Raw genomic sequence first — 22,049 nt, forward strand, 5'->3', positions numbered from 1 at the left:
AAGCTGATTCAGGAAAACACATTTGAACATTCTTTGAGTCTAACTGTCCTGGCCTTGCCAGTCCCCTAGACATCATAGAGGACGCGGGTAAGAGCTTGATGATGGCCAAGCTAATGTACATTATGGACAACACCTTTCACCCCCTGCATACAACTGTGGAGTCCCTGTGCAGCTCCTTCAGCAGTAGATTGTTACTACCGTGGTGTAAGATGAAGAGCTATCACAGGTGCTTCAACAGAGAGCACAATACCCACACAGGATAAGTACTGTTTAAGTGTATTACATGTGTATTACTATCGGTCCCACTGCACATTATGTACATATAAAAAATTGGGGTATATGTTACTGTATATACTACATATCTACATAGTATAGTAGTTTTTGCAAATTTGCAAATTAAAAAAAAAAAAATTCTAGTATATTTTTAATTCACTTTTTCTTTCTGTCCCTTGTGCTACTGTAACAAGGAAATTTCCTTCGTGTGGGACTAAATAAAGTCTCTTCCTATGTATAATTAGCTCAACTTTATATCTACTGTCTGAGACAATAAGGATTTTAAAGGAACTGAAACACTGGTTTAATGTGCGTTCACTAAAAATGCTACACATTATTATTTTTTTAAATTGTTTTTTAACATCAGATACAAAGAGCCAAGTTTTCAGTGCTGTATTCAAGAATATTTTTTATCCTGATTTTGGTGTTTAATTCAGAAATCCACAAAACTAAATAAAGAAATGAACACATACTAAATAGCATTACATAAATGCTAGCATCCAGTGTCTGTTTTTCAGGCTCTTTGATGAGAAGGAAATGTCCCAAAACCGGTTTGTAAAGATTCTTTCAAGGACACTCGCAAAACCAGATCTTCTGTTTGAATTTCTTTACTGTTTGTCACTAGTGTGACTCATCTTATGATGAAAAAAACAAAAAAAACACAAGCAATGTCACATGCACATTTAATACAATTGTATTGACATACAGTCATCCATAATACATATATATATATATATAGATATATATATATCCATCAGTATTCCACTAGTTTAACAGAGAAAGCAGTCAAAAAATGAGGTCTAGAGTTACAAGGGTGTTAATACGGATTTACAATGGTTTTAATTAAACAAGCATCAGATTTCAGACATAACCCTGAAAGAAAGTATCCCATATTGATATAAAAAAGAACAGAAAATAAAAATGTAAAAAAATCTCTGGTGGTAGAAAACATAAAAACAACAGATATATTCAAAAACAGGCTGAAAATACTGCATGTGTGTATATTTTGAAGAAAAAAAGCTTAAGTTACACATTCTCACTCTAAACATTTCGACTTATTTTAATCACAGACATTGTAATTCTAAAAGGTGGACTCTTTAAGATATCCAGCAGAATGCTCGCTATCTAAACATATTCCTTATGACTATCAATAGAGCGAGCCTTGGAGTACCTAACGTCATAATCAGTGGCATTGTTGGGGGGACAGGAGCTACAGAGCAGGCCCCCTCCCAGGATCAGAACCCCTGCAGTTCCCCAGCCGATGTACAGAGATGCTCCCAGCTCTCTCTTCTGTGCAGCAATCAGGGTAGGGTTGTAGAAATCACGAATGACGGTGTTAGCGGTCCAGCAGACTGGAATAAGCACCAAGATGCCGGCAATGATGAAGACAATTCCAGCAGCTACTGCCACTCTGCTCTTTTGCACTTCGTCTTCGACAAAATTTGTGCACTTGCCTCCAACCACCGCAAGCAGAATCCCAAAAACTCCAGCGATGATGGCGATGACAGTGAGTGCTCTGGCAGCCTGCAGGTCTTGAGCTAATTCTAGCATAGAATCATAGACCTTGCACTGCATCTGGCCTGTACTCTGGGTCACACAGCTCATCCACAGACCCTCCCAGATGACCTGAGAAGTGACGATGTTGGCACCAATGAAAGCGGTGACTCGCCATTGTGGGAGTCCACAGGTGATGATCGACCCAAGAAAGCCGATGACTCCCAAAAATAAACCAACAAGCTGTCTACAACCAGCAACCATGTTGATCCTGTCAAAGAAAAAAGATTGAGCGTCCTTGAGAGCTTTGTGTGTGAAACAAAAGTTCAGCAGGTAGTTGTTTCAGCTGATCACTCAGAGAAGAAGCTGACTGTGAGTTCCTTGCTCAGTGGTTAAAATTTTAAAGGAGGTAACAGAGGAGGTGTTTTTCTAGTGCTGTATGCAAGGTCAAACAGGTTTGTGAAGAAATGTCACCCAACCAGCTTTTTTCAACACTTGTAGAAAAGATAGCAGTTTCATGTGCATAACAAAGGCCAATATAATGGGAAAAAAACACCAAAAAACACCAAAATGAGTTACACAGAAATACAGACTGCCACCAATGTCATCAATTTTTTATGTTCTGTGAAACAATAAAATGAATATGAGATATGAGAACACTATTTACTTGGGTGATACTAAATACCAAACAGGGATTTACCAAATGAACAATGCTAGAAAAATGACACACATGACTTTCAGAGTGAGCTCATTGTCAACCGATACCTGTAGCTCATAGGTTAATAGATGTCAATAGATGTAGGTGTTTCTACACTGAAACTGTCTGTTCTTGTGACTGAGTGAGATGAAAAATTGCATTTATCGAGCTCAGCTGTGTTTTAAAGAGTGCTTTAAAGTGTATCTATGAATCACACACACTTACAGCCGAATCCCTTAGGGTTGCCATACAAGGTCCTGACCTCCTTAGGTTGGAGGACCCAAAACACCCTCAAAAAACAAATGTCATACAGTACCAAATCTACATTTGTGGAAAGAAAATTAGAAGCTTTTGATTTCCCTTTATGGAATTGTATGAAAAAAAGACTTGCTAATTAGTAAGGAAAAATAGATGGTTTGAATGCCATTTCATTCTTTTCTTTTTTTTCTTAATACATTTATAATATAATATTTTGTCATGAAATCAATATCCTTAGTATCCTTATTTTCCTATTATATTGTTTTATGTACTTTAATAATGAAGGCTTGTGGAGCAAGGCCACTTTTGACTCACAAAGTGCTCACCCAGACTAAAAAACAGGAAGTTTTAGTGCACAGGCATATTAATAGAAAAAGACACAGAAAAGAGAAACTTTCCATATAAGCAATGTTTGAAACAGTGTGTGGCGTGTGTCACGTCTGAAGTACAGAAATAATACCATATAAGACAAATGTTGAGCTAAAAATGTTAGAGCTCTTGCAACTGGCGTTTGAGCTGTGCAGGGGTCTCTCTCTTCCGGAAGATGATTGAATAAAAAGAAATATAAATGTTTTAACACACTATGAGTCAGTTTTGTCTGTTCTATCATGGGGACAAAAGAATCGGGGTTAATATTTGGTGTTTCCGCTCGGTTCGTCATGCAACAGAGAGAACAAATGTGGCCGAAGGTTGGATCTGATATGAGGCGAACAGGAGACCGGTCTAAAAAGATTTAAAGGTAGGCACAAACCTGTTCAATAAGCAAATTTGTGCAAATGGGCTGAATTCTAAATTATCTGGTCGCTGAGTAGATGATCTTAACTATCAAATTGGCTCAGTAGTGGTAAAACTGAATTCTTGAGAATAAAGTAGAATTTTGAAGTAATGAGAAGCTTTGAAGTAAGGATAATGAAACTTTGAGAAAAAGACAGTACTGAGATAAAAGTAACATGAGATGTTATGAGGAAATAGGAGAGAAAAGAGACCAATGTGTGATTAAAGAATAAGAGAATATAAGAGTTATTGGTCAGTTTATGGTTCAACAAGCGTTAGTCATGGAGTTGAAGAACTTCCCCCTTTGTAAAGACGTTTACTAAGATTTTACTCAGGTGGCGCTGCTGAGATTTGTGGCCTCAGGATCAGAAGATCATTTTGAGATACACTTATTTGTGAGTAAAAAGAGTAATTTCGGACGAGGAAGCCCGACAGAAAACACCTGGTTCTGTCAGGATGTTTAAGTGACACAGAATTTCAGAAAATCGACTCAGAAATGGTTTTGTGGCTCTTGGTAAACTGATTTTGAAGGAAAATCAGTGTTTATTGTGCTGAAGTAACAGATCCAGTGCGGTCTGAAGGGAAGAATCAGCTGTACAATTCTGAGTGTGCAGCGTTGTTGATATTAACAGATCCCAACTATGAACATGTGGATGAACATCACAATGGACATTTACAGAATGCAGAAAATGACAGCAGATGTGAACTACAAGAGGGACCTGTTTGTATCACGATGGAAGAAATGGAAAAAACGCAGGCCAGTTTTTGCTTTTGCCTTAGATTTTGACTTTGTTAACTACTAGAAGACTAGAGGAAATATTAGTTACATTAATGGAAACAAAAACACACTCCCTACATTTATTTATTTATTTATTTTTCTTTCCTTTTTCTTTTTCCTTATGTATTTTTTATTTATTCATTTGTTGTTTCCTGTTTTGCTTCTTTTTCTTTTCTTCTTCTTCTTTCATTCTTATTGTATGGATATTTCAGTTGTTTAAATATAGAAAAAAAAAGAAAAAAATATATGTACTGACAGATAGCTGAAGTTGATGGTATTATATAGTGATTCCAAAAATGTCAATAAAAAAATAAAAAATAACAGATCCGGCGTGTTCTGAGGAAAAGAAATAAATCGGTGAATGGTTGATATACTTACATGAATTTTGGTGGATCTGCTGAGGTCCAGAAGAATAATCAATGCGGACTGTGTTGGTTTGGATGTTGATAAATGATCCAGGAAGAATTGCCCTGGGTCTGTGTGTGTGTGTGTTGTTGCTGAGTAACAACATGCACAGTTAAAAATTGGGCGCTGTTCCTTCCTCTTTTTAGTTTCAAAACACGAAGGGTTTTGGTTTCACTTTAAGGTTGGATTAAGAATTACTGTGTGAGGAACGGTTTCCCTTTTGACTAGGGAAATAATATGCTTACTTTTGGGTCTATGAAAATTGAATTACAGTGGGAAGGGGATCTTCTGAAGGCGCAGGTTGTTTGCTACTGTGAGACAGTGGAGAGAACTTACGAAGTTACCTTCTTTCACCAAGTAAGAGTGGAAGATCTCGTAACATTCTGGTGGGGATGCCGAGGTAAAAAGAGTGAGCTCGGACGAGGAAGTCCGAGAAAAGGACACCTTGAGTTGAGCAATGTGTTTAACTGACTCAGGATTTCAGAGAATCGAGTCAGTTGTGGTCTTGAGTTTTAATGGTAAATTAAATTTGAAGGAATTGATTTTAAAGGAAAATCAATGTTTACCATGTTGAAGTAATTCTGAAGATATTACTAGATGTGCTGTGACACAAGTGAAGAATCAGTTGTGTACATGAGGATACACAATTGTGTTGATATTGATGGATCGGCTGCGGTCCATCTGATAAGTTAATGCTGGGTGCACTGAGACAAGAAACTGTTTTTAAATCATCACTGGCAGCAGTGATGTACATGTGCTGAAGATTACTGGACCCGGTGAGGTCCATTTGATGAAGTTCTTGGGCAGATAAATGACAGAAACAGTTTTCAAGTGTGCAGAGAATTTTAAAAAAAACCGAACTTGCAGGTTCTCCGTAGTCGGCGCACTGTGTGGACTTATATCAGAGTTATAAGTCCAAAGGTTACACACACAGTTCTTGGGTGTGAGTTACTTCCTCTTTTAATTTTAAACTGTGACACAGGTGTTCATTGAACTAGAACTTCAGCAGTGAATGAGACAGGATTTAGATTAGGTCTAGTTCTGGTAAAGTAAAAGATTATGTTCAAAGTTTTATGCCCTGGAGGCCAAGAGTTGTATATAGAGAAGAACATAACTTAGAAAAGGACATTTAAGGTCACATTTTGTCTAAGATGGGGAGAATTGTCCCATATGTGTTTATTTCTCTTCTCTTTTAAGAGGACATACGCACTTAACCCTTGTGTGGTGTTCATATTTTTGTTACTCAGCCAGTGTTCATGGGTCTGGTGGACCCGCTAGAGTTTTGGCTTTCCAAATTAACACTATCAAACAATTTTATGTTAAATTACTCAACAGATGTTTACTTCATCCCAATTACAAGCCATATGAACAGTAAACATGGTTATTTTTTTCCCTTTACCTTTGTTAGATCACATTTATGAATTAATGTGCTTCTCGTTTTTTTGTTTTTTTTTTATAAAATGTTATAAAAAATAAATCAGTCGTAATCAAGTGGAGTGAGTGGAAAGACAACACATTTACACGTCAAGCAATATGTTTCACAACTAAATGGGATCAGCTGCTCATCAATGGTGACATTAGGCCCAGGGTAAAAAACAGGTGGAGGTGGTCCACACACTTATCCCACACTGTCCTGATGGCAGCTAGCTTGTCTCTCTGCCGTCGAGCTGGTCTGTCATCTCGGTTATCAAAACGGATAATCCTGGAAATTTTGTGGAAGTTTTCCAGAGACATTGATGCATGGAAAGGTTCTTGCCGGTTTCTGCATCCCACAGGGATTCTGTGGATTCCCCTTTGGACCTCAAAACTCCTGCAAGGATAAGAACCTCAAAGGCCTACTTTGGGGTTCTTAGATGAATTTGGTCCATCTCCTTCCACCTCTCTCCTTCTAGATTACTGCAATCCAGAATAATTTTCTGGATGGAATCTGGGATGAAAAGCTCAAATGAAGACTTGATGTCCTGCACATGAGTACCTGTCAGCCGTGTTGGCCCTGGCTTATCACAGTAACAGCTCTGCAGGGTGGCTCATTTCTTGGGCAAGAAGACCATTCAATTTCACCATTTACTGACATCCATATTTCTTCACTTGCTGTCTGGTGGGCTTGTTCTGGTCCTGGAGCTGTCTGCTGATGGGGTGCTCGTCTTCGTTTTGTTACTAAATGGTGATCAACCTCATCCTCTTCTTCAAAGTCACTGTCAGACTCTGAATTTTCAGAAATGTGAAATATTCTGAAACCTCTTTGTCAACATCATCATCCGAAGCCCCTCTCTCTTCCAAAATCAATCGGATGGCCCTGGCAGCAGATAATCTTTTGCCATCTTGATCAGTTGTGATAAAGAACCACACTGGTAAAGTCTTATTTATAGTATTATGCCCCTAATTTGCAGGTGGGACAGTGTATGAGAAAATAAAATTTGGATCAAGAAAGAGGGTAAAATGTGTGGGAATGTAAGAGCAGACGGTGTTGATAGTTGAATTTTCTACAATGTTGCAACTTTGTGCGAGAGCAGGAGGGGAAGAAAACACTATCAGCAGCACCAGAAAGGAGGAAGACAGAGTACACAGGACCTACACTTTCAACACTTTTATTAGACCTGGGTCCAGTGGACCCGAACACCTTGTATGTAATGTAAATGCGTGGGGGGAGGTACAGTATGAGGTCATTGAAAATTAGTTCGGATTTATGTTCTTCACAGAAAATAAGCCAAAGCCAATGAATTTCAGGTTGAAAAAATAATTAAGTGTTTAATTTTTCTTTTGAGAAAAACTGAAAACGGGTCTCACAGACCCGAACACCATACAAGGGTTAACTGGGTGCGGTCTACTTCCTCTTTCTGATTCTAAAAAGCATGTTTGATAAAATACTCTTAGGAAAGCGTATTTTGAGTGATTCTAAGTGTGTGAATGTTGTGAGTACTGGATTTGAGTGATTCTGTGTGATTTGTACAAAATAATAAATAAGTAATAATAACACTACGTAGGTTCATAGCAGAGTGCGGGAAAAAGAGGAAGTCTGAGAGAAGAGAGTGTGTGTGTGTGCGTCAAACAGCAAGTCTGAATATAGCTTGTGAGCTGGTGAGAGACGTTGCAACATGAAAGCAGAGGAATTAGAGACTGAATGTCTTAAGAAAAAGTAATAAAATGATATTAATTACATGTTTTAGTGTGTCAATACAGGTGGACTCTTCTCAACCTAAACACATGGGTACAGCGGCAAAAGGATAGATTAACAGAATTGAGAAACAGGCCAGGCTTTGGCTTAAAATTTTTACAGCTTGATCTCTCAAACCATTCTGAATTGAGCTGTTAGGAGAAGATCTCTGTCTGTTTTTATGCTTATATCTTATATCTTACCCTGGGTGTGTTTAATAAAATTAAAAGTGTTGCGCACACACATAAAGAGCATTGAGATTAAGTAAATAAAGATTAAGTAAAGTTAATATAAAGACTAGAGCCCAGAACATGATATGGTGAAACAACTTTGAATGATTAAAGGAACATTAGATGAACACAGTAGATTAGCAGGTTGTGTAGCAGAGAGAGGCTTTTTGTTTTCTATCCTTTACAGGAGAAAATTTCAGGACCACAGCGACCACAGGGGTCGCGAGAATCCTGGAAGCCCGAGAACGAATGGAACCAACCAGAGAAAGGAGAAGAACAGAGCACAAAGACACCTAGTTGTTTACATTGCAAAGAAGATCAAAAGCTTGTTAGACACAGGTTATAATGGGAGAATAAAAGTAATGAGAGGGACTTTAGGAATAGTTGCAGGATTTTTATGTTATGTAAATTGCCCAAACACAGTGTTCAGGCTGGATATGCGCTACCCGTTAAAGGGGGCGAAGAAACCAGGCCTAAGTTTTAAAGATGAAACGGGTTAACTCTATAGAGGATGTTTCCAAAGGTTGACAAAATAATCTAGGACCTTTTACCAGAAAAGCTAATTGTATCTTTTGGAGGTTACAGTGTGCACTGAGGGAAGTCAGGAGTGGTTTTAAACTAGTTGAAAGGGGGGTGTAGGAAGTAGATTTAGGGCAGCTCACAGCCCGGCGTAAATGCAAGGTGCTGTCACACAGCTTGATTTATTTGTTTGATTTATTTTTATGACAAAAATAATAAGGAAACATTGAAAACATACAACCCGTTGAGGGGACAGATAGGGTTGGGCAATTGAAAGGTTTTGTTTTGTTTAGCATAATTTCTTTTGTTATATTTTAGCTTTTAACATGGAACACGCCTCTCTGGAGCTTCTCTCCTGATGCTACCCCGCCAAAAACCCATCTCCATAGAGACTGTGTCAGCTCCCAAACAGACAAATACAAACTAAAAGCGAGCAAACAAACAAACAAACCATCACAGCTCTTCACAACTTAAACATAAACCATCACAAAGAAAGATCAATACATACATCTGAACTAAAGAGTAAAACAGTGAAATGTGGATTATTAAATATTAGGTTTCTCTCCTCAAAGTCTCTGTTATCTCACCGCAACCAGTCGCAGCAGATGGCCGCCCCTCCCTGAGCCTGGTTCTGCCGGAGGTTTCTTCCTGTTAAAAGGGAGTTTTTCCTTCCCACTGTCGCCAAAGTGCTTGCTCACAGGGGGTCATATGATTGTTGGGTTTTTCTCTATACCTATTAAGCGCCTTGAGGCCACTTTTGTTGTGATTTGGCGCTATATAAATAAAATTGAATTGGATTGAATTGAAGTAAACTTAATGGGATAAATTACAAAGGAGCTGAAAGGTCAAATAAAATGCAACTTAAGAAAACAACAGCAAATAGAAAAAAAACGATGCAATAGAATAGAAAACACAACTTAACCGAATAGAATACCATAGAAATGGTAAAAAACAATCTCACAAAACACAATAGCTGTTAGTCATCATATTGGAAGAGTAGAGAAACCATTTGATGTGAATGAACTTGCTGCTTGTGGAATCGAAACGTCTGACCCCACAAATGATCCCTTGCACCACATATGCAGGTTACATAACAAAAGAATTCCTAAAATGTAAATATAGTCTTCAAAGATGTTGCTTGTGAGCCATCTGTAAATATAAAATGAATATCCAAACACTTCTAAGCTACAAATGGAAATGGTTTATGTAGAGTGTGCAGTGTCTGAGAGAAACTTATGTTCTCTAATTTAAAGTTTAAGAAAATAATGAAGAATAGAAATAAATTCTGGACTCATCACAGAAAGTACAAATATGCAGTGAATATGTCAGTTTCTTAAGATAGAATATACCTTTTAAAGTTGTACCTCTTTAAATTTCTGCTCTGCATGAATATATTCTTTAAAACAAACACAATTACCTGCATACATTTTTGTTACATCTGCTAATTATCTCATGCAACTAGTACCCCAGGCATTCTCTTGCTTAACCCCTGCAAAACATAAAGGCAGACTATGGACTACACAGTTAAATGTGCTAAACATTTTAGAGGAGTTGTAGCCAAAACTTTCAGTTGAGTGCAATTAACTGTTGACATATATGATGAAAATAGAGCTTCAAAGGATGAAATCACCAAGACTGAATGTTGTGGGCCGGAGAAAGCATCCAAGATGAAACGTCTTTAAGAAACACTTTTCTTTCCTAGCTCCTTATATGGACTCAACAGTTAACTTAGAGCTCTCTACTCTCTACGACATATCAGCGTCTCTCAGGGAAGCAGAGTGTGCCTTTATCAGGACAAGCTACACAATAACAGAGCGCTGAACCACGTGGATGCTAACATGACTGATTAACACTTTCAAAACAAGAAGTCAGTTTTTGGCTATCAAGCACATTACAGACACATGTCCAACTACTTCAGAAAGCTAAATTGCAAAAGACAAGCTCTCATTTGTCAAAAACTGCCTCATAAATTGCAACGAAACATTGGGAGACTGGACAAGGTAGTGTCTAGTATATGGTAATGTATTTATATAACATAATTACAGCAAAAATGTATGTCATTGGGTTTTTAGAGTAAAACACTGGTTGTAGCTGAGCTGAGGTAGTCTAGAAAGCTGGTGTCCAAATGAGGACAGTGAGCAAAAGAGAGACCTGCTGCAGAAAGACCTGCAGAGTGAGTGTTCATAGGCAAGCTCACTGGGCCCAAGTATAGCTCATGCAACAAATCAGCTCCTGTAGAATAAAGCATGACATAAAAAACAAAAATGGAGATACCTAGTTCCTATGGGTCATTGCAATGTAGCCTACAGGAAAAAATTATGTTATTATGAAACTAAAAAACATGCCTGGAAAGTGTTAGGAATGAATACTTGCATTTTACTCATCATGAGAAAGAGACTACATTGTGTTTGTCATGCGTTCCATTATTTCAGGGCTATTGTCTCACTTGGCTTCCTGCAAAATTAAGCCCAAGTAACACCATAGCGACATCATCTAACGTGTGAGCTCAGTGGTCTTTCTCTCTCTGTATAATGCATGTGAAAAATGACAGCATACAGATTGTTTTTCTAAAGCAAGAGTCGGTGATGAGAGACACAATATTCTGTGTGAAAACCAGTTTCACTGCAGTTGTATATAGCGTGAGAAATACAACCACATAAACCGACCAAGACCAAAACTTTTTTGTCAGGCTCAAAACAATGTTTTTATAATTTGGGCTTGTTTAAAAAAATATTTCTTTTTATTTGGCTTTTTATTGTGCTTTTCTTTCACGGGACTCGGGTTTCTCCTCTCCTCGTCCATGTCTTTTTCTCCAGTCTCTCTCTCTTTCAGTTCAGGTTCTGTTTGATTTTTGAAGGTTGGTTAATCAGCTCGTGTTGCTGTGTTTTGGTGTTTAGTTTGTGTCTGCACCCTTAGTCTCAAGCCCACGTGTCCTTGTCTAAATCTCGGTGTTCATGCTGCTTGTAGTTTTATTTTGATAACCTTTGTCTCATATGGATGGTGTTCAATTTTTATTCCTGACGTATTCCCTTGTGTTTCCACTTCCCTAATCACCCTTCAGGGAATTTATTGTCTCTTTTTTCTCTGTCCTTTGACAGAACGTCTGTTCTCCTGCACTTATGTCTGCAAGTTCCTAATAGTTCAGGTTTCTAGTGTTTTCCCAAGTTTAGGTTTTCTGTTTAGTTGCTTATTTCAGTTTTGTGTTCTTATTATTGCACTTTTTTTTGACAACCAGCCTGAATAAACGGCTGGTCTTCAATTAACTCCTTCCTGCCTGCAAACGTCAGCATTTGGGTTCTCTCTTTGCCCCACATGACTGGACTTATAGACAAAGGTATTTCCTCATACCTTTTGCACCGAGTTAGGAGTACACTGGAGGTTGTTGCACAGAACTTCCATATACCCTGAAAGAACATCTGAGACACAGTGACATTGGATTCAAAGGGATCCACTTCATACAATAATTCAGTGGCTCTCCACTGTGGGAGAGCACAGATGAGGATGTTCCCAACAAAGTTGATGGTGGCCAAGGCCAAGCCTAGAAGCTGCATCAGACCAGGAGTCATGATGAAACTCTGTCGATCAATTCAAAGTGGAAAGCTTTTGTTCTCTTGAGTACTGTAATTTAATTATGAGGAAAGTGCTAAGCAGGAAGTGATCTATATATGTGCGGGCGTTTTTTTTGTTCTTAAAGGAGAAGCTCACACACACACACACACACACACACACACACACACACACACACACACACACACACACACACACACACACACACACAGAGAGATCCAGACAAGACACGGAACTAAACAGACGCAGACTCATGAGCAGACAAAATAACACCATGGACAGACAGAAGAAGTAATCACAATTACTTTCATATTTACATATGTCAGGCTATACTCTTCAAATAAGTACCCAACTTTGCTTCGCTGTGAGCTATCTGCATTTTGATAACTGATAATTAGCATTTCATGGGGAAATAATTATTAATGTTCCCTATAGGTTTTTCTTAATATTTGCACACTTAACCCAAACTGTTTTTGCCTCTGATATCCCTGCCAGCTGGATCAAAATCTCATTTCTTTGTGCATACTCAAATACCCTGAATGGCTTTATAAAGGGTGCTAGTGCCTTTAAATGATCTGCCAACTCTTTCTCCATATGTTTGTCAAAGTCTTGATTGGCAAGTCCAGATCTTTTACATCCCTTTCAGTCCCGAGGGTCTGAGGAATATTTTCAGTTGGAGCTGGAATCCCCCCCCCCACCCCCGGCATGCAATTTTGTGCATCCCTGACCAACTGACACGGATTGCCTGTTTTATTTAAGAATCTGATTTCACAGTTCACTATTAGACATTGTCAGACCACAGGTCTGTGTGTCTTGAAGAAAAAGAACTTACTCCATAGTTAGCTCTTAACTTAGGAAAGCGACTTTCAGTGTTGTTGAAATAGTAAAACTAAAGTCAGTTGTTTATTTATAGAATCATCCATTTTTAAGGCAGTCAGTCAAAATAAAATTGGAACCAACCATCTAGAATGAAATATTCAGCAGCAGTCCACAGATCATTGGAGAGTATTTACACAGACCTCCTGCACGCTGTATGAAAAGTGGAGTAACTAGATGTGGGTTGAACAATTCCTTCTTTTGCTTTCTGTGTCTGCTCTTTTTAAGTCCTAGTACCAAAACGCTCAGGACCACCACAGGTGTGAAGGACTTATGGCACAGAAAAGTGCAATAGCCACTATGCAATAGACTATAACATGAGGCTACACCTTTTTTTCCCGTGTGTTTCCACTTCCCTAATCACCCTTCAGTTAATTTTTTTGTCTGTTTTCCTCTGACCTTTGACAGAACATCTGTTCTCCTGCCCCTGTGTCTGCAAGTTCCTAATAGTCCAGGTTTCTGGTGCTTTACCAAGTTTAGGTTTCCTGTTTAGTTGCTCGTTTCAGTTTTGTTTCCCTATTTTTGTAAATGGCCTGCATTTGTATAGCGCTTTACTCAGTCCCTAAGGACCCCAAAGCGCTTTACACTACATTTAGTCATTCACCCATTCACACACACATTCACACACTGGCGATGGCAAGCTACATTGTAGCCACAGCTGCCCTGGGGTGCACTGACAGAGGCGAGGCTGCCGGACACTGGCGCCACCGGGCCCTCTGACCACCACCAGCAGGCAAACATGGGGTTAGTATCTTGCCCAAGGACATTTGGCATGCAACCAGGAGGCAGCCTGGGATCGAACCACCGACCTTCTGATTAGTGGCTGACCTGCTCTGCCACCTTTGTACTACTACTACTAATAATAAATAATAGATTGGATATATAGTGCTTTTCGAGTTCCTCAGAGCGCTTTACAATTCCACTATTCATTTACACACGGGTGGAGGCAAGCTACAGTTTTAGCCACAGCTGCCCTGGGGCAGACTGACAGAAGCGAGGCTGTCATATTGCGCTATCAGCCCCTCTGGCCATCACCAGTAGGCTGTAGGTGAAGTGTCTTGCCCAGGGACACAACAACCAAGACCGTCTGAGCCAGGGCTTGAACCGGCAACCTTCCAATTACAAGACGAACTTGTAAACTCTTTCGGCTCCAAACCGGCTCTTCAGGTTGTTTTGTTGCTTTAATATTATTAAAAATAATATAAAATTATGCACAAAAGGAATTACTAATGTAAAAAAAAAAGTGGTTTTATTTATATATGTTTATATATAAATATGTGCTGTGGCCACTAGAGACAAAACACGTACAAACTCCAAAACACATTTCTAGTTTTAACTGAACTTCAAAACAGAGCTACTAGATCACTTAAATTACACAATTGAAAGCATATTGTATTGTTTGTGTATTTATACACAAGCACTCGTATATATTCAAATAATTAAAAAAAAAATATGTTCATTTACCTGTTACTACCACACACCAAATCCGGTCGTTGGTACTTCCTGGCTTGTGCAGCCACTGGTAACAAAAGCTCAACACCGTGCCTAGCATCCTGGAGCACTTCTGTTGTGTTTTGTATGTGCTTTGTCTCTATGGGCCACCGTAAATATACTTTTATTTATTCACTCCACTTTTATTTATTCATAAAATGTAATAAACAAATCATATAGTACAAAAACCAAATATTCACATTTCAACTTTTTACTATTTAAATTTTCAGCTTTTTCCTGTTAAACGAATTTAAAGTGAAACAACACAAAACACTGCAAACCACAACACAATTAAATATAAATTAAAATATGAAAACAAAAAGAAGATGCACATTCTCTGTCATATGGGCCTGCATGAATAAACTTTCTGAATCTTTTATCATCTGCAACTGAATATAGTTGCGGATGATTACTATACCTTTCTAATGTGATGTTGTTGTCCCTGGCTCTCTTTCTCTCTCTCTCCCTCCGGCTCTGTTCCTATATAAAGAGCCAGCACGCGTCGTCCATGTCAAAGATCCGGCTCTAAGAGCTATTTCGTTCATGACCGACACATCACTAAGATCTTGAAACCTTGACCCAAACTGGTTGCAGATAGCAGCACCTCCCTGAGCCTGGTTCTGCTGTAAGTTTCTTCCTGCTAAAAGGGAGTTTTCCTTCCCACAGTTGATTGTTAGAAAATAAGTCATCATAAGGTGATTGCTGTCATTTAGCTGTACATAAAATTCAAGCAAATTCAAGCAAATTCTGCAGTAGAATATTCTGAATGGAAATGAATAACATAATTATCAATACTGAACCAGTTTAATAAAGAAAAAGTAGTCAATGATCAGACCCAGACAACTGGCCATACAGACATGTTTTATAGCAGTTTTGAATCTTTTTATTTTTCAAAGATCACACAAAAACAGAAAACAGTGTCCACATTTTTATATATCAAGAGGATAAATAATTTTAATCAGATTTTAGATATCCTTATTCTACTCATTTAAAGGACAAACTAAAGTTAAAAATGTCATAAAACATTTGTCTTTTTTCCAACAGACTGCTAAGTTTATGTTTTACAAATATAGATAAGTAAGGCCTTATTTACAAAGAGTGAGTGTTACACACTGAAGGATGACAGGGTTCATTCAGGTGCACACGAAGGTTTATTGCGCTGAAAAACAGCAAAACAATTCAGTCTTACTGGTGGCTTCCATTGTAATTAGCCTGCGTTACTTTTGTAGCATTACGTGTAATGGCCCTGTATTAATCAGCCCTTAACACACAGATAAAATGACCAGTAAACAATAGACAACATAACATGTACTGGCTGGTCTATTTCCTACAACTTTAACTGAAACCAGCTAACAGTTTCCTTTCACATTACTGATGGAACCACACGGTTACAGAGATTAATGCAGGAGGCTAACATGACTTAGCAAGCGCACAAACGTTACTAGCATTACCCACAGATAACGTGAAACAACTCCCTTATATCGCGAGACACAGTGACGTTGGATTCAAAGGGATAAGCTTCACGCCAGAACTCTTTCACTCTCCACTGTGGGAGAGCACAGATGATGATGTTCCCCACAAAGCTGGGCCAAGCCTAGAAGCTGTCGTACACCAGCAGTCATGATGAAATTCTGTCAGTCAATTCAAAGTGGAAAGCTGGTGTGTTCCTGAGAACTGCAGCAAGTTAATTGTGAGGAAAGTGCTAAGCAGGATGTGGTCTATAAGTGTGTGTGTGGTTTTTATTCTCAAAAGAGAAGCTGACTGACTTACACACACCCAGACACTGTGCAACATGATTACCAGCACTTTATTGTGAAATTTCACTTTTAATTTTATGTGTGTATACATTAATTTCAACATTATAGATTTAGTGGTGATATATTTTGGACAGCAAAGCTAAAAAAAAACATTTAAAAAGAAGCAAATACTGCAGAAAAAATAAGTTGAAAATGTATAGATTCATATGATTTCAGAGTTGTTTGTGCAGATTTAGTGGTAGGCTAAGAGCAGGAATGTGGGATTGAACCAGTACAAGGTTGAGAAACAATAGTTAATTCCATATGCCCACGCTGCCTCGGGCGTACACAGTGTGCATGTGTGTGCGCGTGTCCATCTGTAGGTGAAATTGCAACCAATTGAGGAGAAGAAGACTATCAAGAGGTTTGGACCAACCTGTCCACCAATAAGGAGGGCCAAAATCGAAACCACTGTCCTTCTCGATGGTCTTTGACCAATAGGACAGATGCACCTTCTCTTTTATAAATATCTATACTGCTATGTTAAGGTCATCGCTCTTCTGGAAGCTGGCTACAGCTAACTGCGGCAGACTGTGGTTTTCTAACCAGAAAGAGATCCATGTACATCAATTACTTTTGAACTGCTTCAAGCAATAAATGAGTGGAAATTTGGATTGAGACTGAAACCCTCTTTTACCTCATATAAAAAAAAAACATGCTACGCTACTATGTAAACTGAGGAAGAATAACCTGGACCAGAAGCTGCTGTTGGCCTTCTACCGCTCCTCAGTGGAGAGCGTGCTCTCCTACTGCTTGGGTTTTTGGTATGTAGGGGTCAGGACTGAGAACAGGAAGGCTGCACAGAGGGTAATTAACACAAAAAGTAGTCAGATATAAAGGTATATGCAATTTCTCTCTAAAATGTAATCCATTACATCATGGGTATTTGCCACTCAGAAATTTAGCCCAAGTCACATTATAATGACAGCTTCGAATCTCTGATAATATTCATCCATTGAAGGTATTTTGGAACCAACATTTAACATTAAAGACAAGATAAATCTGAACCAGACGGCTCTTAAAACATTATTTGTAAGATACTCAGCATTGCCAGGAGTCTTGTGTTTTTATATTGTTAATATCAATGCTTCTGAAAAAATACTGTGTTTAAATTAAAGGGGAATCTATGATTAAGAACTCATATACGTGTGAGATCAGTAGTCTCTGTGTGTGTGTTTAATGCATGGGAATAATTATTGCATACAGAATGTATTTCTGAAGCATTGTCATGGTGGTGGGTCGTTGACCCAGCGTTTTGTGTTTTATATGATTATTGTCTTCTGTTCTAGTTTATTCTGATGTTGGTATTCTGTGTCCTCCCCTTGTGCCCTGTTCGTGTTGTGGATTTCCTGTTTTATTTTGAAGGTCTGTGTTTGTTGTCACTGTGTTCAGCTTGTATCCTCAGGTCGTCTTGTGTATTAGAATCAGCTGTGCTCCCACCTGTATGTCATTTCCTGGTCTCCTTGCTTGTGTGTGTGTATATATAGTGGGTGTCGGTCTGTGCTCGTCGTCGGCTCGTCTGCGTTCCATGGTGTTCTGTTCCTTAGTCTGCGTCTCTCTGCACCCCACCCTATTTCGTATGATCTCAGTTTTGGTATTTAGTTTTCCCAGTTTAGGTTTCTTCAGTTATTTGTCATCCCTCATTGCCTGTTTTGCCACTCCGCCATTTTGTAAATAAACGTCACTCGTACCATCAGTCACTGCCTGCATTTTGGGTCCTTTTTCCTCCAACACCACGTGGCTTGCCTCGGCAGCCGTGACAAGCATTGAGAGAAAGATGAGAAAAACAATATCCTGTGTGAAAATCAGTATCACTGCAGAAGGATGTAGGACAAGAAATAGAACCACACAAAGCCAGCAACACATTGAGCACCAAATCAAACTTTTAGTCGGGCTCAAAACAATTTCATTTCTGGTTTTATCTTATGCCTGTTTACTGGCACACACAGCGTGTTCTCATAATCTCTCATCATTCATCTCATAATAAAACAAAGCATTTATTCCAAACACTTCCTGGGCATGTTTAAAGTTTTATATTCACATCGATTATTTCCTGTAAATCATTTACAAACCGAGAGCAGGTTGATCAATTTTGTGCCAGACAAAGTATAAGAAGGATATGGAAAGACACTTTTTTTCCCTACCATTGTTGTGCAGCACATTGTTATTATTGTTATTATTTTTTTTTTTGTTTTACTGCTTTATTCAACACACTTTATTTATTGAATGTTATATCAACAGTTTGACTTGACAGGACAACAAAAAACATCCCAAGCCCCCGTCCCTGAGAGAAGTCAGGAGGGACATACATGAATAGTTAATAATTATAATAAATAATCAGGTCCTCGGTATATTTCTGCTTTCTTCCAAATACCCTCATTTGCCACCTGTTGAGCTGTTGACATTGTTCACATACAAACCCTGAAAATTGTATCATATCTCTGTGAGCCCACTCAAACATTTCATTGAATAAGAGTAGACAATGACACGTCTTTTCACCTTATAAGGATTAATCTTTTAGCTATTCACTGTATCAAAGGCAATGGCATCCAGCCTTTATTTTGTGTCCGTGACATTGTTCATCTGACACATGTTGTCCTTTATGTGATGATTTAAAAAATCTGTTTTTATTTGGCTTCTTAAACAAAAAACAGCCAACATAAAGACATCTTTAAAAAACGAAACAATACTTAAAATGCCCCAAACCCCAAAACATGATCTCATGCTCTTATGAACAGGCATTTTAATGTGACAATTTTACTGTTACAATACAATCATACCTAATCTATATCTATATCTATATCTATATATATATAAACAAATACTGCAGAAAAATAATCTGAACGTAACTGCAAAGGAAAATCATAATCATCAACATTGAAGCAGTTTAACAAAGAAAAAGTCAAAAATCAGATCGAGATTTAAGCCACAGAATCATGTTTATAGAAGTTTGAATGCACATGCTTTTGATTTTTACAAAGATCACAGAAAAACAGGAAAACTGTGTCCACAATTTTATAGTAAATGGCATAGACAATAAACATGAAAAGAAAAAGTGTCTATAATGGTATAAAATACAACAAAATATATCAAGAATTAAGTTACAACATCAAATTGCCAATATTTCTGCCTATTTTAATTCAATTTTAGACTTTCTTATTCTATTCATTCAACTTTTGTTTCCTTTTTTTAACAGACTGCTGGATTTCTAAGCTTAGGTTAATATGAGTAACTAAATTACTGACTAATTGCTCTTTGTAAATACGGCTTTTTACAAAGAGCAAGGGTTGGTGTACTTAACGTTTTAGTCAGTTCCATCTTGGCAGATAAAGGAGCTGCAGAGGAGGCCTCCTCCCAGGAACAGAAGTGCTGTGGTGATCCAGCCAATATAAAGCGAGGCTCCAAGCTCACTCTTCAAAGAGACATGAGGAAGAAAGTTGTTGTAATTATCCTGTATGGTGGTGGTGGTGGCGTTGGTGGTCCAGCAGACTGGTATTAGCACAAAGATGCCTGCAATGAGACAAACAACTCCAGAAGCCATAGCCATTTTACTCCTTTTCCTTTCGTCTGGCACAAAGTTCATGAATTTGCTTCCAGCAGCACCAAGCAGGATCCCAATGACACCACTGATAATGGCAATGACAATGAGCGCTCTAGCAACCTCCAGGTCTTGACTTATAGGCAAAAGTGTTTCCTCATACTTTTTGCACGCCAAAATCTGTGCACTGAAAGTACCACAGACTTTCCACAAACCTTCAGTGAACACCAGGGAATCAAAAATGCTCGATTGCTCTAAGATTTTTGTGACTCTCCACTGTGGAAGAGCACAGATGACAATGGTCCCCACAAAGCTGACGATGGCCAAGGTCAAGCCTAGAAGGTGTCTTACACCAGCCGTCATAATGAAACGTTCTCTTTATCTCTTTATAGATAAAAGATGGTGTCTCCTCGAGAGCTGTAGTCATTTATCTGTGAGAGATGATCTGAGCAGGAAGTGGGTTTTATGTGGGTTATTTATGCTCGGGGAAGAAGTTGACTGTGGCTTCCTCTCACTGGTGTAAATTTTTAATTTAAATACTGGCAGCAGGGCTCCATGCACTTTATTATAAAATGTATAATTATTTTGCCATTTGTTTGGCATGTGGTGACTTTTAGAGAAACGCAGGCAGAGATTATCATCATCTATCAGTGTTAAATGATCAATATTACTGCTGAATGTGTTTAAGACTGAGTTCATTTTCAATACTTTTTTTTCTGTTTAATGTTCAGCATCATACTCTATAAATGTTTGCGGTGACTGAGGACCAGGTATATCTGGACAAATCAGTTGTTCATGAGCTCAAAAACAAAGGCCTACTCTTCACCATGATGGACCGGTGCAGCGTCCGCATCACTGCAGCTGCAGCACCAATCCGTCTGTCGATCTCCGGCTCCCTTCTCCCATCACTCGTGAACAAGACTCCGAGATACTTGAACTCCTCCACTTGGGGCAGGAACTCATCCCTGACCCGGAGTGGGCACTCCACCCTTTTCCGGCTGAGAACCATGGCCTCAGATTTGGAGGTGCTGATCCTCATTCCCACTGCTTTACACTCGGCTGCGAATCGTTCCAGTGCGAGCTGAAGGCCATCACCCGATGAAGCCGACAGAACCACATCATCCGCGAAAAGTAGAGATGAGATTCTGAGGCCACCAAAGTGAAAGCCCTCCGCCACTTGGCTGCGCCTAGAAATCCTGTCCATAAATATTATGAACAGAATAGGTGACAAAGGGCAGCCCTGGCGGAGCCCATCACCCACCGGGAACGAGTCCATCTCATTGCCGGCAATGCGAACCAAGCTCTTACAACAGTTGTATAGGGATTGAATGGCCCGGAGCAATGGGCCAGACACCCCATACTCCCGCAGCACCTCCCACAGGACTCATCCCCAGACTCTGCTTCCTCCTCGGAAGACGTGTCAGTGGGATTAAGGAGGTCCTCGAAGCATTCCTTCCACCGCCTGACAATTTTTTCAGGGGAGGTCAACAGCGCTCCGCCAGCACTATACACAGTGCAGGTAGAGCACCGCTTTCCCCTCCTGAGATGCCTGACGGTTTGCCAGAATCTCTTCGAGGCAGTCCAAAAGTCTTTTTCCATGGCCTCTCTGAACTCCTCCCACACCCGAGTTTTTGCTTCAGTCACTGCCCGAGCCTCATTCCGCTTGACCTGTCGATACCTGTCATCTATGGAGTGCCAGGACTGCCATAATGCATTAATTAAATACACCATTAAATAATTAATTAAATGTGTCAATAATTAATTAAAATTGGAATTAATTAATTAAATAAATAGTTATGACACATGTAATTAATTAATTATTGACACATTTAATTAATTATTTATGTATTTCACATTTTAATTAATTATTGACACATTTAATTAATTAATTATTGACACATTTAATTAATTATTTATGTATTTCACATTTTAATTAATTATTGACACATTTAATTAATTATTGACACATTTAATTAATTATTTAATGATATATTTATTTATTTCATTTTGGCAGTCCTGGCGCCTGGCTCTCATCATGAAATAATTTTATCTGTCAGCCTCACCCATCAAACTCAGGGGGCGGGGTTAACGCTGCCCATGCAGCTTCTCTAACATTTAATTGGTTGCCGTGCAAAGTAAGTCAAAACAGGTCGATCCTAGATAATCGATTGCTTGTGTAGACTTGGGGCAGCCAGGTAT

The 22,049-nt window shown here is 38.8% G+C and overlaps 2 protein-coding genes across 2 annotated transcripts; both read right to left on the minus strand.

Annotated features, from left to right (window-relative positions):
- Positions 1-939: 939 nt before the first annotated feature.
- On the minus strand, positions 940-2,172 carry LOC120733656 (claudin-4-like). Its single transcript, XM_040031964.1, has one exon. The coding sequence runs from the start codon at positions 2,029-2,031 to the stop codon at positions 1,399-1,401; it is 633 nt and encodes a 210-aa protein (XP_039887898.1). The 5' UTR covers positions 2,032-2,172; the 3' UTR covers positions 940-1,398.
- A 17,274-nt stretch (positions 2,173-19,446) lies between these two features.
- On the minus strand, positions 19,447-20,599 carry LOC120733786 (claudin-9-like). Its single transcript, XM_040032198.1, has one exon. The coding sequence runs from the start codon at positions 20,211-20,213 to the stop codon at positions 19,617-19,619; it is 597 nt and encodes a 198-aa protein (XP_039888132.1). The 5' UTR covers positions 20,214-20,599; the 3' UTR covers positions 19,447-19,616.
- Positions 20,600-22,049: the final 1,450 nt, after the last annotated feature.

The sequence above is a fragment of the Simochromis diagramma genome, unplaced genomic scaffold, assembly GCF_900408965.1.
Source record: "Simochromis diagramma unplaced genomic scaffold, fSimDia1.1 OVJJ01000216.1, whole genome shotgun sequence".
In the NCBI taxonomy this organism is placed as follows: domain Eukaryota; kingdom Metazoa; phylum Chordata; class Actinopteri; order Cichliformes; family Cichlidae; genus Simochromis; species Simochromis diagramma.